Genomic DNA, 25,806 nt, shown 5'->3' with positions numbered 1-25,806 from the left:
CATACATTTGCATAAAGCATCCATATTTGTCCATGCCCATGATTAGAGTATTAAAAACTTGAAAAGTATTAATTAAAGGTACATTTAGAACAAATAAAAATGTGCGATTAAATTGCGATTAATCTCGAGTTAACTCATGACAATCATGCGATTAATCGCGATTAAAACTTTTAATCGACTGCCAGCCCTAATTTAATATATATATATATATATATATATATATATATATATATATATATATATATATATATATATGTGTGTGTGTGTGTGTGTGCGTGTGTATAGTTAATTTATTTATATAAAAAAGAAGTTTCAGTTTTTTATATATTTTATACATTATATATTTTTTATATATAATGTTTTTTTAATTATTATTTATTACTACTTTTACTTTTGACAGTAAAAAAAAAAAAAAAAACACACACACAACCTAAAACTCTACCTAAAAAAAAAAATTTCTGCCTTGCATGCCCTGCTGTTTCCTTCAGGAAATGCAAATCTTGTTTTTCTTTGCTCTATCCTTTCAGTTTTTTCCGTGCACGCATTGAGGATGTGCTCTGCCTCATTCCTGCCCGCACCAGTGTGCCCCTTCTCTTCGTTTGCCATGCTTCCATTCTGTTTTTCACCCCACTGCACTTCCTCCTCATCTTCATCACCATCATCATCAACCATCTTGCGGAGTCAGTGCAATCCCACGATGCCACAGGGGAGCATGCAACACCTGGCCTCTTAACAGCATTCTTCAACAGGATTTCCTCAGTGAGAATAGACTGTGAGGACACTGAAGACTCCCTCTTTATCTATATGATTCATAGCAGTGTTTGACAATGAAGCTGTTTAATTTGATTCAGGGTTTTTGGTTGAGTGTTAAACATGCGCAAATGATCAGGGCCCATATTCACAAAACATTTTATCTTACCACTAGGAGTTCTCCTAAATAGCAGTAAAAGTTTTTAGCTAAGAGTTTTCTCTTAAAACGTATTCACAAAGCTGCTGAGACAAACTTTTACTAAGGAATAGAGAGAAGTCTTAAACTAAGAGTAAAGGGGCGGGCTGACCTCGTTGCTATGGGTAGCTAATTGTCAGCCTCTTACATGTATGCTTCTCATAATTAGTGAATATGCAAATTAAAATGTTTTAATTAGAGTAGAATAATCACGGTTGATAGTAAGACATGCAAACGTAAAAGAAAACCAAACTGAATGCAAGAACATGTTACCTCTTGCCCAGCTGATTAATGAAAACATGGAAAATATGGAGTTGGATAACCTCCAAAACCAAAGGTGATACCTTTTTAAAAGCTCATTATCGTCAAATGTTTCTAAAATGTTTATATTCTGAGGCAGATTGCCGGCAACAGCCATTTTAGGAATAGTTTGTGGCTTGGTCTGACTTAGGACTCCTATTCACTACTATATTGACTACTATACTATACTATACTATATATATATATATATATATATATATATATATATATATATATATATATATATATATATACACACTCACCGGCCGCTTTATTAGGTACACCTTGCTAGTACCAGATTGGACCCACTTTTGTCTTCAGAACTGCCTTAATTCTTCGTGGCATAGATTCAACAAGGTGTTGGAAACATTCCTCAGAGACTTTGGTCCATATTGACATGATAGCATCACGCAGTTGCTGCAGATTTATCAGCTGCACATCCATGATCCGAATCTCCCGTTCCACCACATCCCAAAGGTGCTCTATTGGATTGAGATCTGGTGACTGTGGAGGCCATTTGAGTAAAGTGAACTCATTGTCATGTTCAAGAAACTAGTCTGAGATGATTTGAGCTTTGTGACATGGTGCATTATCCTGCTGGAAGTAGTCATCAGAAGATGGGTACACTGTAGTCATTAAGGGATGGACTCAGCAACAATACTCAGGTAGGCTGTGGTGTTTAAACAATGCTCAATTGGTACTAAGGGGCCCAAAGTGTGCCAAGAAAATATCCCCCACACCATTACACCACCACCACCAGCCTGGACCGTTGAGACAAGGCAGGATGGATCCATGCTTTCATGTTCTTTATGCCAAATTCTGACCCTACCATCTGAATGTTGCAGCAGAAATCGAGACTCAACAGACCAGGCAACGTTTTTCCAATCTTCTATTGTCCAATTTTGGTGAGCCTGTGAGAATTGTAGCCTCCGTTTCCTGTTCTTAGCTGACAGGAGCGGCACCCGGTGTGGTCTTCTGCTGCTGTAGCCCATCTGCTTCAGGGTTCGACATGTTGTGCGTTCAGAGATGGTATTCTGCATACCTTGGTTGTAACGAGAGGTTATTTGAGTTACTGTTGCCTTTCTATCATCTCTAACCAGTCTGCCCATTCTCCTCTGACCTCTGACATCAACAAGGCATTTTCGTCCACACAACTGCAGCTCACTGGATATTTTCTCTTTTTCGGACCATTCTCTGTAAACCCTAGAGATGGTTGTGTGTGAAAATCCCAGTAGATCAGCAGTGTTTGAAATACTCAGACCAGCCCGTCTGGCACCAACAACCATTCCACGTTCAAAGTCACTTAAATCCCCTTTCTTCCCCATTCTGATGCTTGGTTTGAACTTCAGCAAGTCGTCTTCACCACATCTAGATGCCTAAATGCATTGAGTTGCTGCCATGTGATTGGCTGATTAGCAATTTGTGTTACCAAGCAATTGAACAGGTGTCCCTAATAAAGTGGCCGATGAGTGTATGTGTATATATATATATATATATATATATATATATATATATATATATATGATGCGATCTAGGAAAACACAACACATGGTGAAATTTTACCTTTTTTTAGGTTTGGATATCATATGAAAACTGGGTTCAAGCCCTTTACATAACCGTTTTTATTTTGTCCATAGCTTGACCGTAACGAAAGTTATGGCTGTCTGAAGTTGGCTGATAGCTATGATTTTCAGGAATGGAATTTTGAGAAAAACGTGTTTAAAGTGAGACTGGTTTCACTTTCACTTCACGGGTTTAATGAGAGCTGTATCATTACACAAACAGACTAACGTTACCCTGACAGGACAGCTTTCCGTTGTTTATCGTGGGCATAGTCTCTGAACTTGTGATCACCCCTTGTATGTTTAGATAGCACGAATAGGGTACATCAGAAAAGCAGTGCAGTGCAACTGTTCGCGCACCGGTGCATATACAGACTGTCATCAGACTCCTCTTTAATAACTTCATCATCCGATCCTTCATCTCTGGATGTGAAATAGTCCATTATTACATCGTTTTAGGGCACTGACATCGCCAATATTGAGCAGACTGAGACGAGCAAGATCGTTTAATTGAGCAGCTACTTCAGACTGTGTTGTTCTCTTCCGCTCCACCATCTCACAATATTAAAATTAATAAATAAACTTTGCCTGCCATAGTTTACACAGGACTTTTATTTTTTTAAGTAATTAATATGATATGAGTTTCATTTTTGATCCATGTATTGAAACGCATGATGAGGACAGAAAAATGAACTGCATAGCAGGAATGTTTGTCTTGTAGGTTTAAAGGACATAAAATGTTTACACTTCCTGCAGGACTTTCTCCTGATGTTCCTGCATCATGTGGCCACCATCTCTCTGATCACCTTCTCATATGTGAATAACATGGCTCGGGTGGGAACGCTGGTCATGTGCCTGCACGATGCTGCCGACGTCCTGCTGGAGGTGACTTCATGCTCCAATCCTGTGGATTATTAATACACTTGTCAAAGCCTACAGCAACAGGAATTCATTAGTAAATGATGTTTTAAAGTTACAGATTCTAATTTTAATGTTGGAAAGTTAGTTGGCTGATCTATCAGCTACAAAACCATTATTAAAAGCATAGTCCACCCAAAAATACAAATTATTTATTATGGTGATGCAAGGTGATGCAAGATGTGCTATTTACATGCATTAATGTCTGTCATGTTGATATTAATCATGCAGTAAATCTGTGTTTGCAGGCTGCTAAAATGGCCAACTACGCCAAATGCCAGAGACTCTGCAATGTCCTGTTCGTCATGTTTGCCCTGGTTTTCATCAGCTCCAGGCTGGGAGTGTATCCTGTATGGTAAGACAGTCTTGTCAGTAACAGATGATGAGCTGGCATCTGAACACCTCTGAACACCTCTTGTTCTCATCTGTATCTCATCTCAAATCTTCTATTTTATCATCTTTTGCAGCATTTTCCTTTCAGGTTTTGACATCTTCAGTCAGTGTTGTTGCCAAGTAATAGTTACTATGGCTACCGCTGTAGTGTGGAGATGTGGACGGGTTCAAAATGAGAGAAACAGATGGCCTCGTGCTCTTTACAGCTATAATAGGCATTTAATCACTGAAAGAAATAGCATTGTGCTTTCATAAAACTACTATTTTTAACATGATTTTATTAGACCATTTAGACAGTTTTGCAGCTCAAAAAATAAACAGGTTTTAGCTAAAATTGAATTACGCGTTTGTTTGTGTCAATGTTGCCACAAGAAATAATTACCAGAATTATATATTATATTATACTATATTAGTTATTGTTAACTAAAACAAACTACTAAAAATTATTTTCTTTACTGAAATAAATATATGAAAAACTTTAACATTATTTAACTTTTCTGGGAGGCAATTATACAGAAATACATTGACGACAGACTTTGCTCGGGCATTTATGAACGACCATAACAACATTTCAGATGCTGTGCAACAAGATCGATCCACTGGTTAGTCAGGATCTGCCGTCCCATAGCGCAAAGTCACATGACTTTTTTGATGCACATGGAGGAATTTATTCGGCAAACGTGTTTCCATCTCCCATTATTCGCATTAATCATTTTGCTCACAAGTCAGAAACAATTAATTGAGAATTAAGGGATTTTTAATCAAAATTTGGGATTTCTATCACCCGTTTCTGATGTGATGTGATGGAAACATAACAAGAGTTTCAGTCATTTTTATGTCAGTTTTTGTTATTTTAGTACATTAATAATAAAACTAAAATTAGAAATTCTGCTTTGGCAACTAGCTGAAATAAAGCTTTTGAGATTTCATTTTATTTCAGTTAATGTTTATTTTATTTCAAGTAACAAAAACTACACTAATAAAATTACACAAACTAAAATGAAAATATGAAATAAAAATAAAGATAAACTGAAAATATACAAATTAAAGCTAATTCAAAAATATGAATGAAAACTCATATTAATCAATTATTAAATGCTATGCTATAAATACTATAATAGTATATGCATACTACTAATAAAGTAACACTGCAGTGGAGACATATTGTTATTAAACGTATAGCCAAGTATGAATACAAACACACACTCAATTGTCCTACATGCAACACATAACCTCAGAGCTCACAGGAGAAGGGTGCATGCGAGCTCCATTTCACTTGCATTTGCAATCTCTGCATTAAAACAAAGTAAAACATTAAAAATTAAATTAAAATACACATGGTTTAATTACAGCCACAAGACTTCACAATCACAACATCAGAAAGATCAGGCCCTTTCTGACAGAGCATGCTGCACAACTTCTTGTCCAGGCACTTGTCATTTCTAGGCTGGACTACTGCAATGCTCTTCTGGCTGGACACAATCAAACCTCTACAAATGATTCAGAATGCAGCGGCACGACTGGTCTTCAACGAGCCCAAAAGAGCCCATGTTACACTTCTCTTTATTTCCTTGCACTGGCTACCAGTCGCAGCTCGCATCGAGTTCAAGACACTGATGCTCGCATACAGAACGACCACAGGCTCACCCGCCTACTTCCACTCACTATTACGAACCTACATCCCCTCCAGAGGTCTGAGATCCACTAGTGAGCGACGCCTCGTGGTACCATCACAGAGAGGCTCAAAATCACTCTCCAGATCATTCTCGTTCACCATTCCTAGCTGGTGGAATGATCTTCCCGCCCCTATCCGGAGTGCTGGATCCCTGTCAATCTTCAAGCAACAACTGAAAACTCATCTCTTTTGACATTACTTGGAAAAAAAAACACTTTATCTTTCTTGTTATTTATTCCTTCCCTTCCGAGCTTGTACTTATTTGAACAATGCCTGAGACTTGGTGTTACGAGCACTTCATCTGTCTGATTGCCTCTTCAAGATGAATCGCTTTATGTACTCCCCAATTGTAAGTCGCTTTGGATAAAAAATTCATTCTGTTCTTCAGAATGAGTCATCTTGTGCTTTTTCCGCTCATTTAGTGCCGGGAAGACGTTTTATTCACCCACCTCGTCTAAGTGTATGCTGTGGCTTTTGAGTACTTCATTGTGCGACCTAATGGAATTACAGAACCGGTCTAATCGTGGATTCAGCTGAGGAGAAACCGATGATGGATGTGACAGCGCCATCTGAAGTCTCTGGTCCTCTGAGAATCCTTACTGTCATTTAGTGACGATTATGAAATGGCCTTGACAGAGCTGTTGTCACAGTCCCTGTATTCAGTTCATGTAAATTCTTATTCAGCCTCCTTTTGTAGGTTGAGATTTGTGCATCGTGTGCTACAGTGGAAGCTAGGAAATCTGTGCTTTTATTAAAGAGTGAGCGCTATCACTCGTTTGCATTTGATCAGAAGACCTGCGGAATCTGAAATATTGCTTCATTGGTGTAGTCATCATTTTTTGTTTTAGAACTTTATCATTTTAAGACAAAGTTTAAAACTGTTTATTTCCAGATCTACTGTAGATTTTGAATCAAAAATATTCAGTGAGATCTTGGACTTTTACAAAAAAAAAAAGGTTCAGAAATGTTTACTTTATGCAGATGCAGTGTGATTTGATACAACAAGTGCAAATGCTAGTGAAGTATTTGTTAATATTTAGTGCTTATTAATAAGTACAATAATCTATTACTATTATATTTATTTTGAATTAGCTTTTATCAGTTTTAATTTGAGGTTTTAGAAATTTTGAAATGTGCTTTTTTTCATTTTTATTAATAGTAATTTATTAAAATTCAAGTATTTATTCATATTCTGAATTAGTTTTTATTTTTATATTTTCATTTTAATTTAAGTTCTAGTAATTTTGCACATTGCTATTGTCCTTTTTATTAGACGGTTTTTTATATTTCTATTTAGCTTTATTTTTAATTTTTTGGTTTAGTAATTTATAATTATTTTAATAATTTAATTAACTGTTAATTATAGTCAGTTTTAAAACTTATTCCAGTTAGTTCCAGAGTCAACATTTCTAATTTAAGTTCGTTTTTGTTTTTTGTTTTCAATTTTTCATCTAATATTTATATTTTATTTCAGCTTTATTTCAATTAACCAAAACAACTTTTAATAATTTTGGATATTATATTTAGTTGCAGAAGGCATGGGATAACATTATTGTTGAAGTTCTCAGGAAATATACTGACACTATGCCAGAGAGATGTGCTGCTGTAATTGCTGCAAAAGATGGACATATCAAGTATTAAAGTTAAGTGGATAAAAACAGTATGACTCACTTCATCTGATATTTGTTGTGCTCTGAGCAACCATCTGCATATTTCATGAACATTATGAAATTAAATCATGTTTTGGAGGCAAATAACAGGTCAATATTTTCAGATCTGTCATGTGTTCTAACAGTTTTGGCCATCACTGTACTTGTCCTAATGAAATATCCTATATTGCAGGATTTTAAACACCACTGTGTTTGAGAGCTGGGAGATCGTGGGGCAGTACCCGTCGTGGTGGGTGTTTAATGTGCTGCTCGTCCTGCTGCAGGCCCTGCACACCTTCTGGTCGTATCTCATAGTGCGCATCGCCTGCAGGGCCATCTCCAGAGGAAAGGTGAGACTCCAGAAAATACACCTGACCCTATATTGCTAGGGACTTTAATATATCTTGTGCCACTAATTTAGCAAAGTTATGGTCATATGACAGATCTTTCACATGTTATGGAGTATATCAGAAATCATATCGGTTCAGCATATCTTTAGCCCTATTCGGAAAGTAATTGTTTCTCACAGTGGATATCTGTGAAAATAAATTTGAAACTCACACGTTCAGATTTATTCCTGGTGGACGAGTGAGTTCTGTGATCCTACAAATCCAGAAATGCATTTCTTTTTGGTCAATCACATGTTCAGCATAACAGTGAATTTAATAATCAGTTAAAATAGTTTGTTAATGTATTTAAACATCCTATTTAATAATAGGAACTGGATTGACACCCTGCGCTTTAAACCGTTTTGACTTAAATTGTATCTCAAAATGATGGAAGCAGCCTCTAATTTACATAAAGCAAATATTTCACTATTTGGTCAACTAGTAAAACGATTAAGGCACATAAACATGTATATAAATACATATTTTTAAATTGTATTGCATAACTGTTGCTGCCATTAAAAATGACCCAGTTCAAAAGTGATTGTTATATTTTTTCTTCTTAAGACTTCTCGCTCACTGTAGTGAAATTTTCTTCTTCTAAACATTTTCCAGCATTTCAGGAATAAAAAGTATCTATATTTAAGTTGCATGCACATTACCACAAAGCACAGAAGTTTACAAGGATTTACAAAAGATGTGGATCCAAATGGCAATTAAATTACCAAACGAGCTCAAAACAGTAGCTAACTATCTAGCGCTTGTTAATGTTGAAATTCCCTTACTTCCCCATGAGACACAATTGCTGTCCAAATAGTGCTATTGGTACATTCTTGAAGGGTGCAAACGGTTAACATGTAGTCTGAAGGAAGTGGAATTTCTGCTGATTATGTATCTTTCGAAGTCATCATGAAATCACTCTAAGATCAAATCTGTACATATGCATTATAAATGAGGCTCCATGTGTAAAGTTTGTCCATATGGTGTTTCGTAAAAACAAACCAAACAAAAATGAAGAATGCAAATGTGCGCACATGAGCAATTGAGTATTTTAACATGAGATAGTGACCTTTGTCAGAGAATTGGTGATTGATAAAATCAAGTCCCAGCCTACATGTTTTTTCATGTTGTAATTGTGAGTGGCATTTCATGTTGATGTAAAACTCAGATTGTTACCTGATTGATTGATTGATTGATTGATTGATTGCTATCAAACTGGGTTCATTAGCTAGTACTTTAATCTAATGCTTATGCTGTATTCCTGAATTTATGTGCTTTTTCTCTCTTCTTTGTCTTCATCGCTGCCATCAAAGGCGGGAAAATGGAATCCTTTACATGTAAGTAGATGACTGAAAAAAGAGATTGGTGCAAAATTGCTATGACTTAGCAGCAAAACACATCATTGTCCTGTGCAGTTATGTTTATGGAGTCTGTTTCTCAGAAACACTACCGTTCAAAAGTTTGGGGTCAGTACGTTTTTTTTTTTTTTTTTTAAGAAATTAATAGTTTTATTCAACAAGGACACATTAAATTGATCAAAACAATGACAGTAAAGACATTTAAAATGTTAAAATTTCTATTTCAAATAAATGCTGTTCTTTTGATCTTTCTATTCATCAAAGAATCCAAAAGCAAAAATAAAATTCAGCTTTGCATCACAGGAATAAATGACATTTTAAAATATATTCCGATAGAAAACTGTTTTTACCATATTTTTGATCAAATAAATGCAGCCTTGGTGAGCATAAGAGATTTTTATTATTGACCTCAAACATCTAAGAGTCAAACTAAGGTGATTAGAATCAAACAGTCAATTCTGATTGTCAAAATAGAGTGCCAGATATAGAAAATACTGTCATCGTAATCATCTCTTTACCCTTCCTAGGTGTCAAAGGATGACCGCAGTGACATTGAGTCCAGCTCTGATGAAGACGAGGTTCTTCCTCCTCCTCAGAAACACCACACTAACGGGACCAACGGCGCCCACGGCACCAACGGCTACCTGTCCTCGTCCCCGTGCCCAGACGAACACTAACCGTCCACCCAGCGTAGAGGACGTTTCACTGGGCCCCAGCTGCATCACTCTCCGTTGTGTCACATCATGTATGAACATTACCGGCCCCGAACTGGAACTTCTCAATAATGTGAATGCGGTTCTGTTTCGGTTGGTCGCTTTTCACCATTTCCCCCAGATGTTTTGTGTTCCAATCGTTGGCTTTTGTTTTTGTGGTTGTTTATCCTGCGACATTCGTTATCAAAGCACCTTTTAGATTCAGTGTGGCTCACTCTTTTCTTTCGAGCAAGTGAATGAAAGCGCTGTTCTTTCTTTCATAATCACGTGAGCATGCTGCTGCGGTCATGTATTCTGGCATCATGGGAACAGTAGCTTTCTTGGATTGGTGTTATTTTCTATTTATTAATTTTTGTATCTTTAATAAATTTGCATTTGTGTGTTTGTTGGTTTTTTAACATACGTTCCCCTTTTCCACAAGATGTTGGTGCTGGAGCTGGTGCCAGTCTAGAACCGCTCTGGGTACGTTTCCTAAAAGCATTATTAGCCAACTATGGTCCAACAAACATATGCAAAATGCATCGCAAAGTTGTGTTGTTGGAACTTTTAATCTGTAGTTAAATGCATTTATCAGCTAACAAAAATATGTTCTATGAACATTTTACTAACAATTCCATTAGTTTTTTTAAATGTTTTAACATTAACGTTTTTTAACGTTAACATTTTTTCTTGGATTTGCAATTTCATTTTACAATTTCCAAACATTATGGGAACATTACTTTTAAATGAACATTTAAAAAACATCCAAAAACGTTTCCCAAAACATACCATATGCAAGCACAGCATGTGAATGTCAAAAACTTGATTTTGTGCATCCCAAAAGAAATTGCAATTCAAAGCACAATATTTTGAACAGAATCTTGCAAGTTAGTTGAACCATTTTAACTAGCAAGCTACTTGAACAACACTGACAGTTTACTAGTACCGACATCAGTAACTTCTCATAACTTTGGCTACATTCTGGGAAACTTCTGTCAAAAGTTATGAACAAGCATTCATCCAGTAACATTAATAGAATGTTTGTTCAAAGTTATTTGATCTTTAATAATGTTAGCAAAAAACGGTTATACCATGATGATATACCATTCATGATTTTTTCACCCCTGAAATATTGGATATTCATTCAAGGTTTTTTTCGAATGGTATTTGTTTCAGAACGTTCAACGGTAATGTTTCCATAATGTTTGCAAAATTCTAAAATGGACTGTTCGCGTTTGACATTTTACAACATTTTTTTTTTTTTTTTAAACGACATTTTTAATGTTTATAGAAAATTTTACATTTCTTTTCATAACATATTTTTGTTAGCTGGGTTTCTAACTTGCACGGCATCGGCAAGTATCACATCTGCATTTGTATTTGCATAGATTGTGTGCTGCCTTAAATCTGCTGGTTTCAAATAAGGACATGATACCATCAAAACATCTAGTTTTGATTATCGTCAACAAAGCAGTCTAAACTGGAAATGTTTTATTCGGTAACTCGCATTTATCTTGTGCTGGTTTTATTTTTGTGACGTTGCATGGCAACTTCAGATTCTACATTTCAGTAGAGCGATGCACTATAATTATTTGTAGGAAGGTTATGCAGTAACAATCACTTACATGATTTAAATTGAGAGATTCGCAGATTCTCCTGCTGAGCATCAGCTCCGACACGAGCAACAGCGTCATTTTCGTGGAATGGGCTAACAGTGTTTTAATGACGAATCATTTATGACGAATCAATGACATTCCTTCACCGAACATATTTTCACAAGTACACTATCATTTAAAAGATTGGGTTTGGTAAGACGTTTTTGAAAGAAGTGTCTTCTGCTCATTAAGGCTGCATTTGTTTGATCAGAAATACAGTAAAAACTGTTACATTGTGAGATATTATTACAATTTAAAATAACTATTCTCTATTTGATTATATTTTAAAATGTAATTTATTTCTGTGATCAAAGCTGAATTTTCAGCATTTATTACTCCAGTCTTCAGTGTCACATGATCCTTCAGAAATCATCCTAATATGCTGAATTCCTGCTCAAGAATATGCTGAATTCCTGCTCATATGCTGCTTCATATTTTTGTGGAAATACATGTAGTGATGACTTTTTTCAGGATTCTTTGATGATTAGAACGTAAAAAATGTTTTATTTGAAATATAAATATTTTGTAACATTATAAATGTCTGTCATTTTTGATCAATTTAATGCATCCTTGCTGAATAAAAGTATTAATTTCTTTCAAAATAAAAGTCTTTGGAACGGTAGTGTACGTTGATAATGAGAAGCCTGTATCAGTGTTTCAGGTGCTGAAAAGAAAAGGGGCACTTATTGTGTATTTCATCAAGAAATCTTGCCTGACTTGGAAAAAAATTTGCTTCTTTTAAGGAAAGAGTTTTAGTAGGAAACTTGAACCTTCGGAAAGTGTTTTTTTTTTTCCAGAAAAGTATTTCAATGTGATTTCACTTGAAAGAAATAGTGAAATTTATCAAGTGATTACTGATTAATACCATCAAGTCAGCAGGTATAAAGAATCTAATGTCCCGTTATTATATTTGATGATCATTTCTCATTGAATCCCAGTCATATTTCAAAATAGGTTTGGTTTTATCATTGTGCTCACACTTCAGAAACAAGGTACATGTGAGATTATGAAATATATCAAACTATCACACTGTTTGAATGAACATACATGCACTTTGATGAATAAGGGGCACCAAACACTGGTCTTCTTTGTTATTGTTATGTTGTCTGTTTTTTTTAATTAGCTTTTTTGAGTTTAGAATAAAAGATTTCCTCATGCATTTTCCTCATGCATCATTCAGCCGAGCTTTATTTAAAGCTTTAGATTCAAGTGTTTTGATGCTGTTTCTTTCAGTGTTGGGAAGGTCGCTGCTGCTGTCTGTTTTGAGCTGGAGAAGCGCTACAGTTAATTAGCTGTCATCTTATTTGCACTGCAGACAGGTTGCTATGTTATGTGGTTTGATGTCAAAAAGGCAAAGATTAAAAAAAAGACAACTGTATTCTCTGCCTTTGCTGGAAAACTGATTATCAGCGGTACTAATGAATTATGTTGCCATGTATTTTAAATAAACCCGACAGACCAAACACCTTCTGGCTGCATCTGTCTCTCTGTTTATCTAATTTAAGATTAGATGCCAGGGATATTGTTATTTTATGCTATTTTGAAGCAGTTGTCTTTAATATGGCACTGTTGCAGCCCACATTCATCTTTCCAGCAGGTTGAAAGGGGGAAAATAAAGTGAAAAGAGGATAACTTATAAGAAACTGTTTTTTAAGGTATTGTGGGGATACAGCACCTCTAAAGAGATCCAAAATAATAATGAAAAATTAATATAACTGCAGGTACATCTCAAAAAATTTGAATATCGTGAAAAAAAAAAAATTACATGTAAAGTAAAAAATTTAAAGTTTTTTTTTTGTTTTAATTTTGATGATTAGAGCTTACTGATCATGAAAGTCAAAAATCAGTATCTCAAAATATTACAATATTAGCTGCCATCTCCCAAGACTGGGCCAGTATAAGCCAGTCGTCGATATAATTCAGCACACGGATGCCCTGAAGCCTCAGTGGTGCTAGAGCTGCATCCATGCACTTGGTGAAAGTGCGAGGGAAGAGAGCTAGGCCAAACGGAAGAACCCGGAACTGGAACGCTTCGCCCCCGAAGGCGAACCTCAGGAACTTCCTGTGAAAATGAATGATAGAAACATGGAAGTATGCGTCCTTTAGATCTATCGTGACAAACCAGTCCTCGGATCTGATCTGACTCACGATGGTAGGAATAGTGAGCATCTTGAACCTGAATCTCCTGAGAGAACAAGTGCCGCAGATCTAAAATTGGACGCAACCCCCCATACTTTTTTGGAACTATGCAGTACCGGTTGTAGAACTCCCTGTTCTATGGCCTCCTTCACCAACAGGGAGTGAACTGTTCTGTTCCATCACCCGACCCTGCTCTGGGTGCACTACAGTCCAGACCACCCCATTGAACTTCGGGGGGCGGTAACCAAACTGCAGTCTGTACCCCCTTTCTACTGTACGCAGGACCCATGGAGATATATTCGGAAGGCATTGCCATGCGCCGATATAATCTACTAAGGGAATCAGCCTCTCGAGGCTGACCTCGGGTGTTCTTCGAGTATCGTTTACGATCCCCTGAAGCGGAATACTGACAGGAAAAGATCGAAAATGATTTTCTGTGTGCAGACACTGCCGCTGCCAGGCCGCAAGCCTTTGGGGCGGACACTGCAGCGTGCGTTCGCCGGAAATTGATGTGGCCGAAGCGTACTGGACGGCGGGATTCCAACATCGATTTCCTGAGGGTTCCGAGGTGGAAATGACCTCGATCGCTCCACCCCGTGGGGGGCAACCCTCAGAAGCCCAGCGAGAGCTAGGATCTCTTTCCCGAAGCCTTTCTCGCCTGAAGGACGGTCCTCAAATCGACCTTCGGCTCGGCAGGCGTCGGGCAAGAGCGTCGCCTCTGTTGCCAAGATCCCTGAGGAGCGGCTCTTGAAGCGACACTCTCTTTTTGTACCTGCCAGTACGAGGAGCTTGATGACAGCTGGGGCTGCCCACTCAGAGCAGCCTTCTTAGATTTAGAGCGGCGAGGGAGGTACTGCTTAAATGCTGCAGACTGCTTTTTCGCCTCCTGAAACCTGTCGACGACCATATTGACTGCGTCGCCGAACAGGCCAGAAGGCGATATCGGGGTATCTAGGAGAAAGGCCCTGTCCTTCTCCTTCATCCCCGATAAGTTTATCCATAAATGTCTCTCCGTGGCAACCATAGCCGCCATGGAGCGGCCGATGGCACGGGCCGTCTCCTTTGTAACACAGAGAGACAAATCTGCAGCTCTACGCAGCTCCGCTAAATCACCCGGAGTTGGTCCCTCGCCCTCATCTAAATCCTTTAAAAAAATCAGCCTGGTATGCCTGCACCAGTGCCATTGTATGCAGGCATGCACCAGCCACCATATAAGCCCTGCCCACCAATGATGATGTAACCCGACAAGGTTTGGTGGGCAGTACTGGGGCTTTAAGGGACGACGCAACGTCAGGGGAGAGGTAGCTGGCTAAAGGCTCTTCCACCCAAGGCATCGTCCCATAACCGTACTCACACAGTCCCAAAATGTTACTATAATCTAACACAGGAGGGTTAGACAGTCGAGCGGTGTACGGTTTATTCCCTGACTTACACAACTCACTGTGTAAGTCAGGTAAAAATGGTAAACCCCGGCGTTGAGGCTGAGACCTGTGCTGCAGGAAGCGCTGATCCAATTTACTTTTCACTTGCACTTCCTGTTTTTCTTGTGGTCAGTTAATATTAAGTTTGGCCACAGCACGAGGCAACACATCAACAAGCTCCTCAAATGCAGGTGAATGCAGTGGCGAGCTCTCTGCAATTCCACCCGCCTCGGTGCTGAGCATGTCTAATTCCTCGGAATCAGACAGCTCAAACATCAGGTCCTCCTCCCGTGCGGAAGAAACCGCGACGCAGTACAGTATACAGGTCAAGAGTTCCAGAGGAATCTCCCTAATAACTGAATGCCAGCCTTTGATGGAGGGAGGCTTATCACTGATCCATGACATCAGTAGATTATTCCTGGCAGCAAAAGTTAACAGATTAAAAAGTCGCCTTTCAAATTTATTCGAAATAAGCTTACAGGGAAAACTCAGAAGAAGTGACAAAGGATCCAGCTCCAGATCCAAACCAAAGATGTTATTTAATTGAGCCACAACTCTGGACCAATAAGCCTGAATCATGTGACAGTTCCATATGCAATGAAAATAATCTCCTATATTAGATTTACACTTAGGGCAGAGTGGCGAGTGAGTTGCATTGTATTTATGTCTTAAGTTTGGCGTTATATGTATTCTATGTAAAATTATAAGGTGAATGGCTCTTGCCATATTACAAACTGAGAGCCTGTTAGCTTGGAGCCAGACTGTCTCCCATTCCTCTTCTGGAATAACCACCCCCAGCTCTTTCCCAAGTCAGTTTTAAATATGAGGTGCTAACTGCACCTTAGGAGCATAGAGCTTTATAGAACAGGGGAAATCAACTTGTATGGAGGAAGGTTCAGAAGGATTTCCTCAATAACTGAAAAAGAGTATTTAGAGGTAAGTGTAGTATTTTTGAATATGTAATCTCTAATTTGCAAAAATCTAAAAAAGTGCTGTCTAGGCAGATTATATCTTGAAACTAAGTTATCGAAAGATGCTAGGGATCCTTCCTCAAACAAGTCATCCATAATACATATACCAAGAAGAGCCCATAACTTGAAACCAGAGTCTGTAGTATTTGGCAGGAATTCTGGGTTGTTCAAAATTGGCAGAAGAGGGGAGGTTATGTCGCTCCTGCCTTCCAGCCTAGAGTTCTGCTAAGATTTGAGTTATGACCAAATAATAGGTTTTGTAAGGGGCAGCTGGACTGTGAGGATTCGAGATCAAGCCACACTGATTTAGGGCCTTCTATAAGCCATTCAGTAATAAATCAAAGTTGGCAAGCCAATTGATATAATCTAATATTTGGATCTAATATTATCTCTAATATTTGCACTAGAGAACTGAAGTTTCGATAATTTCAATCTGGGTTTCCTTTTGCTCTAGATAAATGAACCCATTTAACTCTTTATTGGTCAGTAAAACAGGGATAATTTGCATTGGATACAGTAAACGGGGAAGGACATTCATTTTTCTCAGAGCCACCCTCCCCAGCCAAGACAGAGGGAGAACCATCCACCTGTTCAAATCATCACAGATTTTTCCTAGCACTGATGTAAAATTGGCTTTGTACAATTGCTAGAAAGTAGGGGTTACATGTATACCCAAATAATCAAAACCATCTTCAGAGCTTTTAACGGGAGAGGAGGGAGACTGATTTGTAGACTTCTTATTACCTAAAAACATGGCAACTGATTTAGAAAAATTTATCTTGTACCGAGAATTGCCCAAACTCCTGAATAAGGTCTACAATTGTTGGCACAGAAACCTCGGGATCTGAAAGAAAGAGCAGCACATCGTCCGCATATTTCTGAGACACTGCAGGTGAATAGGGTAAAAAAAATATAAAAGTTATCACCTTACTTAGTTGATTGATTACATTGATGATTGCAAACATCTTTTGTATTACAAGCTTTCTAAAATGTTAGGTTTAAATATGCAAATGAGCATTATTTAATGAAATATGCGCTAATTTGCATACATTTCTAGAACAAAAATCTAAACACTGGATGAAGTTGGTTTCAAAATTTGTATTTCATTTTATTGACATTAGAGTCAAACGTTTTTACAGAGGGAATTTTGGGAATCTAATTTTGTCACCCCATAATTCAGAAAATACTTAGAACAGACAGAAAACAATACATTTTCACAATTTTTGGGGAATAAAATGTATATAATCAAGCAAATTATATATGAACAAATCCCTCTGTAAAAACCTTCAGGATATAGACAGGAATAAAGATGTACATTTTGGTGTGTGTAAGTGCTACTGAAGTGGAGATATATGGCAAGAAGATCAGGTATTGGAGCTCGATCCATTCTTGTCCAAATACTGTGAAACTGCAGCCACCGTCTCGAAGACTTTAGAAGTGTTTCCAATAGTCACCCGTAGCTTGGCCGGATGCAGCATCGCGTAGCCGGCGCCCATCTCTCGAAGTCGCTGTTTAACTGCGTTGAATTCATTACGCCTCCGTATCACTGAAGCAGAGAAATCCTGGTCAAATGACACCTTGTTGTCATCGTACCGCAAACCTCCATCCTCCAACAGCCTCCTGCTGGCATCGAGAACTCTCTGCTTGTCTCCGTAGTTATGGAACCGAACGATTAGCGGCCGCGGTCTGTCCTTTGCACCCGGTTTTGGGGCCAATATACGATGCGCCCTCTCAATCTTAATGCGACTGCACTTAGCATGCAAGTTTAGAAATTTGTGTATCCATGTTTGGAGAAAGGCAACAGCATCAGTACCCTCCACCTCTTCACGAAGGCCTAGAATTCAAATGTTTTTATGCCGGCCTCTTTTTCCAGATCGTCGATGTGTTCATAGCGACTTGTTTTTCGAGGGTGAATACACGAGCTTGCGCATCCTCCGAAGATGCCTCTGCCACCATTATTCTCCGTTCCGCCTCATCTAGCCGATGAGTTGCGGTCTCTAGTTGTTGAGTGTGGTAATGCGGAGTTTCTGCTAACGGGCCCAGTTTCTCATCTATTGCGCTGGAGATTTTCTCCGTCATAATTTCAAGTGCTATTGCAAGTGCCGGGCTAAGTTCGGGTTCACTATTAGCTTCAAGCCTCCTAGGCTGCTGCGTCCGAGGTCTTTTTTCCAGTTTTCTTAGCAGGTCTTGGCATCTTTGGCAAAGATTGCGACCAAAAAGTCTATAGTGATATGCTACACAAGTTTTGTAACTGAAGTCAATGCCTTGCGTTCCTTATTTAGGAGTAAGGGACGTAAAACGAGTGAGTGGCACAAGAGCCTCTAAAAAACACTACCGCTTCCAAGCCGCCATCTTCCGTGCCCCCCTAGAGCAGTTTTTATCAGCTGTTTAATTCTGATGGCACTCATTCACTGTAGAGGTTGTTGAGAAAGTAATGTAATGCTACATTTCTCCAAAGCTGTTATGATGAATAAACAAATTCATCTGCATCTTGGATGACCTCAGAGTGAGAACATTTTTGGCAAATGTTCAATTTTGGTGAACTATTCCTTTAAAAATCGTTTACTGAAAGCAAGCCAAAATGATTATTCAGTGGCATCAGTGCAGAAACTATGTTTCGAAATCATTATTTTTAAAAGCACTTCCATTTTTGTTATTTCATATTTTATTGATTAACTATTCTGAAATGTGGGGATTTTTCTTTTTTTTTTTTTTTACTTTTGAATGGTTGTTTATTATAGTACTGTCTGCTGGCAACATTGAGGCAAACATTAAACCAGCTGACAAAAGTGAAACATTGATTGCTATAGCAAAGACTGAAGCTGCCACTCCTCTGGTTTTATGTTGGGTTAATGATGCCGTAATCTTGCAAAGGCACACAGGTGATTTCTGCATGCATTCTCCAGGATCAGACTGGGTCAAAGTTTGATCTGTAGAGTTAAAGAACGACCAGTCTGAAGATGAAGGACCCGCTGAGCAGCTGTACTGTGAGTCCAGAGCCGTTTCATTCTCTTAACTCTACTGTTAAAACATATATATTCAACTATTAACTTGATAACTGTTGTAGAGCATAATGGTGTACAGATGTGTTGATGTCTGCTTCACAATATCACTCCATAAAACACTTGGCAGAAGAATTGCTTATTATTAACTAGAAGAGTTAAGTTTGTCTGGACTTTGCTGTCAACTTGACAAAGCCACCAAAACTTTTTTAAAAATCCATCTGAAAGTTTAAACAGAGAGAAAAGGCAGATTGACTGATTGATTTCTAGATGCAGTTTCAAAGATGTCCGGAGTGGTTACTATGGTCTTCTGCTTGGTTGCTAGGGCATTGCTATTCTCTTGATAAATATAATGCTTTAACGACCGACCGACCGACCGACCGACCGACCGACCGACCGACAGACAGACAGACAGACAGACAGACAGACAGACGGTTTGTTGTTTAATTAGGCTGTATATTGTGTTTCAGTATAATCTGCTGTATCAGGATCTGAAGAGAATCTCTAAGAATGGCGAGTTTTTCTGCAAAGAGCTCTTGGCCGTCTTTCAGCAAAGGTAACATGATCTCTGCTCTTCTTCTCGAGGTTGTTGTAGTACTTGACCTCTAACACACTGAATACACTCGACTTTTCATTCTCAAGAGAAGAAAATGCAATGGAAAAAAATACAGTAGTTCTCCAAAACCCTGAAATCCTTGAAATGTCCAGTGCAGAATCTCACTGACCTGAGCAAACAAGCATGACTAATACAACAGACATTGTTTTCTGTGAATTTAGATCTGAACTGGAGATCAACTATTCAAAAGGACTTCAGAAGATCGCAGGGAAACTTCTTAAGGTCTCGAAAGAGATGTGTGACAAGTGAGTGACCACATATCTATCTATAACCTCAGGAGTTCAAGCTAGATATAATATGAATAAAAATATTACCGGTATTAAAAAAGAAAAATCTCTTAAATCAGTTTTTTTTTAAAGCCTTTTTAGTCCAAAATCAATTTTGAGGAAGTATCCCTCTTTTTTTTGCAATTAATTTTATGAGGTTTGCATGATTAATTTCTAAAATATTTTTATTCCTAAAATCATTTTTTTAGGAGCAAACATTAAAGTGCCCCTATTATGAATTTTTGAAAATGACCTTTCATGCAGTGTGTAACACAGCTCTAAGTGAATGAAAACATCCTGCAAAGGTTTAAATCTGAAAGTGCACCGTGTATAAAGTTATTGTCTCTCAAAAGAAATAATCGACTGTGAATCATTGAAACGAGTCGTTTTTAAAACAAATCCCAAGCCGTTTCATGTTGAAGTCAACATGAAACATTAGCATCTTGCCCGTGCACTAGTTGGTCTTTTCATGTTGGTCTGAATGAAAATGCAAATTCATTCTTTGCCACTGGATGCCGCTTTTAGAGCAAATAGCGGTTTACCCGGTAACGCTGTACACAAAGCAGCACTGCAATCACAAATGCTGCTTTATCAGGAATTACAGACATGATGAAATGATAATGAGCCCAATCGGACCAATCACCGCAGATTAGCGTCACACAGAGGAGAGGTTTGGAAAAATGAATCGAGTGATTGAATCGTTTGGGAGTTGTTGAGCAAGTAAGGTAAAAATAAATGCATATTATAAGACAATGAAAGTGTTTTTTGACCTTGCATGCATGTCAACCTGTTGTTAGGGACTCCCAAAACCAAAATATCAACCTTTCATTACCCATAATAGGGGCACTTTAAAACATGAAAATGAAGTAGAAGCAATTTCTAAAATACGTTTTATACATTTTTAATTATATAAGTAAAATATTAAAAAAATCTTTGAAACAAGCTGAATTTACTTGTAAAGAAACAAATCATAAGATATTAGATCTTCTCATATCTTTAATACGAGTGTATTTTGTCTTAATGCACTGACATTTTTCTCCACTTGTTTTAAGTATAAAGAAGTTAAAAACAAGTGCAAGACAAAATACACTCAAATACATTTTCTAAAAACTACTTAGTATCTTATAGTGTTGCTTCTCATGTAGCTTTTTATGTAGTGTAACTGGAAAATAAGACAACATTTTGCACGTCATGTTAATATTTGATGCACTTGCCTTGCACTCACTGACAGTTTTTCCTCTTCAAAGCTCCACATATGATGCGTGGTCCTTCATATCAGATGAAATGTATGCCTCAGCAGATGCCCACCGGTATGACACTGCACTGGATCAGCCTCTTTTTATTATTCACGTGGGTTGCTGTGTATTTATATCAGGCTTATTCTTTCAGCATACTGGGAAATGCTCTCAGCCAAGATGCTATTCAGGAAATCCGTCAAATCCTAGATGAACACGGGAAAAGAAAAAGGCCGGTATGTCACTTACAGGAATAGTCCATCCAAAAATGAAAATGTACTCACCCTCAGGTCATCCAAGATGTAGATGAATTTGTTTCTTCATCAGAACAGATTTGGAGAAAGGTAGCATTCCATCACTTGCTCTCCAATGGATGCTCTGCAGTGAATGGGTGCCGTCAGAATGAGAGTCCAAACAGCTGATAAAAACATCACAATAATCCACACCACTCCAGTCCATCAGTTAAAGTCTTGTGAAGTGAAAAGCTGCATGTTTGTAAAACATACTGGCAAAAATACGAGTCCATACTCCATAATAACACTTCCTCCAGAGAAAAGTCCAAGTCCTGTTGTCCTTTGTCACATCAAAATCCACGCACATATTTGTTTTGGACTGTTTTCACTTATAAACGGTGCTTGATCTGTGCATATTTCTCTCCTGATTCAGACAAGACTACTTTTTCACTGGAAAAAGCAACATTATGGAAAGAGGACTCATATGAAAACATCTTCATGATGGATTTTTTTTCCTACAAACACGCATCTTTTCTCTTAACACATTAACTGGATTACTTGTGGATTATTGTGATGTTTATATCAGCTGTTTGAACTCTCATTCTGACTGCGCCCATTCACTGCAGAGGATACATTGGTACATTTTAATTTCTGGGTGAACTACTTCTTTAATGTTTATGCATATATTTATATTAAGATTTACAGCAGCATGTTTACACTACAGTAAGTCTCGTATGTTCACAGCTTGACAATGCCGTTGAAAAGTCCGGAAAGCTTGTTCTTACAAACTGGAGTGAACAAGTTAAGGTAAGAAAAGGTACAGCTATAAGTATGTTTATCTAATTCTGAGAGATTTGACCAGACAAACTTATATTAACGTGGGATTCAAAAGTACTTTTGCATCTTGTTTTGCCATGAGGAGGATGCATTTTGAGCAGAAATGTGTTTTTACAGCTGAAAAAGAAGCTGGCTGGTTTGACAAGAGAACATGAAGCTCTCTTCAGCTTTGTGGAGAAAAATAAGCAAATCTGTACAGAGAAGGAAAAACAGAAGGTAAATATGATGGTTAATTGGCCATAGGGAAAAGAAATTTACAGGTATGTTTGTGACATTATTTTCATCTAGATGTTGAACAGATTGACTAAATCAGCAGAGCTTCAGGTCAGAGCTGATGAGGAATATTTTAACACCAACATGGAGGGTCACCACATCCGACTGAAGCTGGAGAACACGCTGAAAACCTGCTATCAGGTTCCTGCTGATTTCCACATCTTCCTCTTCTCTGAAATCCATTGCATTTTGACTGATTCAGTTCTGCGTTTCAGATTGTTCAGGAGCTGGAGAAGCAAAGAATAGAGACTCTGTCCAAAACCCTAGACAAGTACAGTCTCTTCATGACTGTCTACGCACAGACCGTCATTCACGTGAGTAAATGAACCCACCAAACACTGAGAATAACTGTAACAGATTCACCAGTGCTGGGACAAATTCTGATTTTTAGATGCTCCCTTTGAATAATTTATTTATATGCGTGTATTCATAAAATAAAAGCTATACTGACAAATTTCTTTCCCCTTGAATTTTTTAAGAATTTTCTGCAACACACCTTAATTCAAATTCAACTTTAAAAGGCAGCATTTTAAACATTTTCAATTTAATGTGGAAAAAAACCAGCTCAAGTGAAGATTCATTTAAACCTAGCAATGATGTCAATGATATTGGTGGATTTGCATTTGCTGAATGTTTTTGCTTACAGCGTCATAAACAGATCGAGCAGGCCGTACGCAAAGTTGATGTGGAGAAGGACATTCAGTCGCTGGTCGAAGACATCAGCGCTACAGTGGACGAAAGCAAAGCTGAATTTCTCATGGCTGACTACTTTGTAAGTCTTTGAGTTTACAACACAAATTTGTGTTGCAGAATTGATATGAAATGGGTTGCTGTTTGTGTGTGTGCTCGTTTATGCAGGAGGAAGAAGGAAAAACAATCATGGGAAAAGACAGAAGGAAAGACGCCATCAGGACCAAACTTCAGCGTCTGGAGGACTGCATCACGAAAACAAAAAGTGACAGAGAAGGTTTGGATCTTGTAGATACCGTGATTCAGAGCTGAGTGTATGTGATGTAAAAGGGTCATATCATGACAAATCACATTTTCATTCAACATTTAAGTTGAAGGAACATGTCAAAGGCACCTATTGGTGATACTGTTATTCCTAAACACCAGAAGAACTACTCGGAGTGAAAACTGTATATGAAGTTCATGAAAAGCTACTTTAGACCTCAGGGAACTGAATTTAAAAAAAGCATAAAATGACCCCCTTTAAACAGAACTGGTTTATTCCTCAGAGATCTTATTAGGTGGTTCTGTCCTGTTTATATTGTTCATTATATGACATTTAGCTCAACACTGACACATAAATCTGGATTTCAGGTTTAGAGAAAATGGTGAAAGTATATACAGAACAGCCAAACTTCTCTAATCAAAAAAACCTGGAGGACACGGAACAGTTACTGGATGAGGTCAGATGTTACATTTCATTCCAACGTTCTGTTGAATATTAATCATAACTTTGCTTTGATTCAAATTTGTCAGAAAATAAAAAAATCTATTGATTTGATCCTTGTATATTTAAACATGTAAAGGTATTTAATAAAAAAGTTTTTACAAACTGTACATTGACTGCTCTCTCTCTCTGTAGGCCATCCTCAAACTGGATCTTTTGGAGGCAACGCATTGCAAACTGACTCACAGTCTGGCGGAGATAGAGGGCAAACCTAAATCAAAACATCGATTCAGTGACAGCATCACTAAATGGAAAGAAAAGGCGAGCTTGCTGAAAAATCACCTATTTAGTATTAGAAGCATACCGTTTTATTTTAATAAAATTATTATCAGCATGGATATAAAGTATGAACTTCTGGGAATATCATTTTTTTTGGTCAAGTTGTTAACAGCATGCATTTCAAGTGCAAGCTTTTGGGAGTACTTTTTTTTCTTCATTTTATGTTGAGAAATGTATTATCAATATGGATATTTTATTTTAGCAAAATTATTTTCAGTGCAAACCTTTTGAAGTTACAAATTTTATTTTATTTTATTAAAATTATTATCAGCGTGCATTTTCAGTGCAAACTTTGAGTAACTTTTTTTTTTTGTCAAATTAATATCTGCATGCATTTTAAGTGGAAACCTTTTTATTTTAGTAAAATTATTGTCAGTATGCATTTTAAGTGCACACGTTTGGAAGTAACAAGTTATATTTATTCTATTTTAGTCCATTTTATTTAGTAAATTATCTATTTTAACTATATTAAATTCAAACATTTAGGAGTAAAAACATTTTTTTTATTAACAACAAACGTTGAACAAAAAAGTCTGTAGGTACTGCAGGGGGACTGATAAAACATTTCTTTAAAAATAAATAAAAATTAAATATGGTGTCAAAAGAAACTCCTTTAAATCTTGGCTGATTCATTTGATCCTATCATGTACTCATATAATCTTGATATATCCAGGACAGGAAAAAGATGTAATAAGAGTTAATTGAGAAACAAGGTCATCACTAGTTTAGCATAATACTTTATGCTGTTCCTTTTAAACGGCCTACACGTTTTTGACTATAAGATATAGGTTTCCCCGAGGCTGCTGGGTGGAGGGAGACAGCATTGCAATTTTAATAAGCCCAATTTAGACAAAAACCCCCATCTATATGTTGCATGAGTTTTTAAACTCTCTCTCTGGTTTTGCTCCAGGACTGCGAGCACAGCGTGGTGCAGCTTTCTCGACCGGTAAGGATCAAAAAGACTCCGTTCAGATCACGTCAGTCCATGAGGAGCGCTGTGATCAATAAGAGTGCACTGACCAACCAAAGCCCCGATATGACAAGTGAAGAGCCCTCGACTGAGACGACCGATGTCACACATAACACAGATGAGCAACAGAGCGGCCCGGTTAACGGAAGCACGTCCGAATCTGAAGAGGATAAAGGTAAACAGCGAGCAAAACATCTTTACCTTAGTTTTATTAATACACATTTCATTTGTGTGTTAAATTCCCTAAACAGGCTCAGAATTCCACTCAATCGGCAGATGCAAGGCTTTATACAGCTTCACGTCAGAAAGAGAGGATGAGTTAAACATTAATGAAGGTAATATGGCAGTTCACCTTAACACATCATCCCTTAGCTCCTGCTTTCTGTTGACTGTCCCTCTTCAATCTGGCAGGAGACATACTGGATATCTTTCAGAAGGACGACACGGGCTGGTGGTTCGGTGAGCTGAACGGACAGAGAGGACATTTCCCATCCACGTATGTGGAAGAGCTGCCTGTTTTCACTGAGATGAAGTCCTCTGAAGCTTAGCTTCAAAAGAGCATGTGATGGAAAAG

General features: G+C 37.7%; 2 protein-coding genes across 2 annotated transcripts in view; both read left to right on the top strand.

Annotated features, from left to right (window-relative positions):
- Positions 1-12,994, top strand: part of LOC306876676 (ceramide synthase 6-like) — a 40,018-nt gene extending 27,024 nt beyond the window's left edge. The window contains exons 7-11 of the mRNA XM_079428020.1: positions 3,565-3,693; positions 3,975-4,081; positions 7,637-7,793; positions 9,143-9,166; positions 9,715-12,994. Of these exons, the coding sequence (XP_079284146.1) occupies positions 3,565-3,693; positions 3,975-4,081; positions 7,637-7,793; positions 9,143-9,166; positions 9,715-9,864 (567 nt within the window). The 3' untranslated portion in view covers positions 9,865-12,994. The remainder of the gene's footprint in view (positions 1-3,564; positions 3,694-3,974; positions 4,082-7,636; positions 7,794-9,142; positions 9,167-9,714) is intronic.
- Positions 12,995-19,025: 6,031 nt separating this feature from the next.
- On the top strand, positions 19,026-25,780 carry LOC306876930 (nostrin-like; the record flags this gene model as incomplete). The annotated part of the gene is made up of 16 exons (XM_079428384.1): positions 19,026-19,052; positions 19,538-19,623; positions 19,845-19,928; positions 21,197-21,259; positions 21,339-21,420; positions 22,162-22,224; positions 22,372-22,470; positions 22,543-22,668; positions 22,743-22,841; positions 23,174-23,299; positions 23,386-23,494; positions 23,851-23,939; positions 24,119-24,244; positions 25,173-25,407; positions 25,484-25,567; positions 25,644-25,780. The coding sequence occupies 16 exons, from the start codon at positions 19,026-19,028 to the stop codon at positions 25,778-25,780; spliced, it is 1,635 nt and encodes a 544-aa protein (XP_079284510.1).
- Between the last annotated feature and the right edge of the window lie 26 nt (positions 25,781-25,806).

This window comes from Barbus barbus (genome assembly GCF_936440315.1).
Source record: "Barbus barbus genome assembly, chromosome: 11".
Classification (NCBI taxonomy): domain Eukaryota; kingdom Metazoa; phylum Chordata; class Actinopteri; order Cypriniformes; family Cyprinidae; genus Barbus; species Barbus barbus.
The sequence above is the reverse complement of the archived record's forward strand: the minus strand, read 5'-3'. Positions and strand labels throughout refer to the sequence as shown.